The sequence below is a fragment of the Vigna umbellata genome, chromosome 1 (genome assembly GCF_029865625.1).
Source record: "Vigna umbellata cultivar VRB3 chromosome 1, Vumbellata_1.0, whole genome shotgun sequence".
NCBI lineage: Eukaryota > Viridiplantae > Streptophyta > Magnoliopsida > Fabales > Fabaceae > Vigna > Vigna umbellata.
Window position 1 is genome coordinate 88,877,494 of NC_142165.1, and position 2,396 is coordinate 88,879,889.

A 2,396-nucleotide genomic window follows, 5' to 3' on the forward strand; every position below is an offset into this window, starting at 1 on the left:
ATCATATAAGATCGAAAGTAATAATTAGCTTAAGAAAAAAACTATTGTTTATTATATATTATCACTTGTAGTCAAAATTTTCTAACACCCAAAATGGAAAGTGGAAACTGAACGTTATCTTTCTCTGGTAGAAATTGATTTTGTGAAGTCTACGGAGAAGATGTTTTGCATAATAAAGTTGATAAGGTATTTTTTTCTTGAGATTTAAAACTGATGGGTATGATTTTATTTAAGGAAAGGTAAATTTGTTGTGAGTGTAAAGAGTTGGCATAGAGTGTATAAATATGTATATATTATTGGGAGCCCCCAATTCTATATATTCTTTGGCAACAAGAGTACCTGACTGCCAACGAAGCTGTCCTACTAGCAGCATAAAACAACGAAGCTGGCCAATTGAATTCCCAAAGGCGAGTGTCATCATACACTTCTACTCCTCTCCAATCTATATACTCTTTAATTCTCTCTCACTCATACGCAGAGCAAACCCACTTTCTTTCGCTTTTCTTTCTCCACTAACTCAAAAAGCCTCGCCACCCTTTTGCTTTTCGTTTTTGGATTGTTGTAGATCCACCAAGATAAAGAAGATGATCCAAGAACTGTTGGGTGGAGCTAGCCTCATAGCACCAGAAAGAAAACCCTCCATTAATGGAGGGGGTGCAGGAGGAGGAGGTGGAGGAGTTCTACTCCCAACTGCACCATCTCCCTCTTCTCTTCCTTCTTCCTCAACTAATAATGTTACCCTCACATCCACCACCACAACAACTACTCCTACCACCACCACCACTACTCCCACATCGGAAAATCAAAACCTCAGGTGCCCGCGATGCGATTCATCCAACACCAAGTTCTGCTACTACAACAACTACAACCTCACTCAGCCTCGCCACTTTTGCAAGACGTGCCGCCGCTACTGGACCAAAGGTGGCGCTCTCCGCAACGTTCCCATCGGCGGAGGCTGCCGGAAAAACAAAAATATCGGCGTGGCGAACTCAGTGGCAAAGACAGCCTCAACCAAGATGAAAGCCGTTGCATCTGAGCTTGGAAAATCACCAGGTTTCGGTGGGTTTGAAGTTGAACACGAGCTTCCACCACCGAGCCAAATCCTTTGGGGTTCCCCCCAAAACACTCACCTTCTGGCTCTACTGAGAGCTACTCAGAATCAAAACCCTAACCCTAACCCTAGTCCCATGTCCATCAAGGAAGAAGGGACCCTGATTGGGCACATGGTGAGCACTGAGCCCTTGGTTTCAAATGCGTTGCTGAATCACCGAATCTTAGGCTATGATGCGGTTGCGCAAGTTCCTTCGCTTGGTCTGTTTGGGAGAAGCAATCAAGATCAGCAACAAAATGGGGGGTTCCTACTTGGGGAACATCACAACAGTGGAATTCAAGAGATTTACCAGAAGCTAAGGTCATCATCGGCTAATAATTATTGCGGTGATAACTCGTCACAAGTGTTTATGGGGAACATGGCTTCTAATTATTCCTCTTCTGTGTCCAACAACATTATGGAAACAACATCGGTAGCTGGGGGTGAATTCGGATACTGGAACGGTCCAACCTTTTCGTGGTCTGATCTTCCAACAACGAATGGCGCCGGTGCATATCCGTAACAGAAATAACTGTTTTTCTCTCTATTTTGTTCACCGCTTAAATTTTCTTTTCCTGTTAGACAGTAGCATAGTGCTCCTAATTAATCACTTTGTATCTTAAGAGTTTGGTTCTTTTGTGGTTGCTTTGGTTTGGGTGGTATATGAATATGGATCTAGCACTTTTTCAGTTCTTTTCTCACTAGCCTTCTATCTTTTTTATATTTTGTTTTTGTGTAAGTTTGGTTGATGGTGTGCTTGGCTAAGTTATCTATGGTTATTTCGAGGACCAGAGTTCAAAACTGAATGGAGAATTTTTTAATGGTTCATATTACTTTCCACGTCTCTGGATTTGTTAATGTAGTTTTGCTTCTTCCAAATCGACTTTTCCCCGAGTCTTAATTCCTTCACCTAATATAAACGAAAATATATGTATATATGTATGTATGTATGTATATCGATAATTGTAAGGAGGAGAATACAAAAATGTAGAGTAGATTGTTACTGACAATAAATCGGGAAGGTGAGAGGTTCTTAAGAAAAACAATTTTCTAAGGCAATAAGAAAGAGTAAAGTTGGTGTGTAGAAGAATATATGATCTTGGTATACTAAAAAGTTTAGGGTTTTTGTTTTGGTGTGTGTTAGAAGGAGGTGGTGGAGGCGTGGTGGTGGTCCTAGTGGGTAGCATATGCAAATGCAAGAACTTTGTTTTGTTACGAGAAATCGACGAATCTAAGGGAAAACCAGGCTTTTGCAAGGGTTTCCTGAAATAGCATTAGAGAATCTTGGAATTGGTAATGGGAGGAA

The 2,396-nt window shown here is 41.1% G+C and overlaps 1 protein-coding gene across 1 annotated transcript; it reads left to right on the forward strand.

Moving 5' to 3' along the window:
• The first annotated feature begins 338 nt into the window (after window positions 1-338).
• Window positions 339-1,779, forward strand: LOC124838714 (uncharacterized). Its single transcript, XM_088104645.1, has one exon. The coding sequence runs from the start codon at window positions 585-587 to the stop codon at window positions 1,611-1,613; it is 1,029 nt and encodes a 342-aa protein (XP_087960771.1). The 5' UTR covers window positions 339-584; the 3' UTR covers window positions 1,614-1,779.
• Window positions 1,780-2,396: the final 617 nt, after the last annotated feature.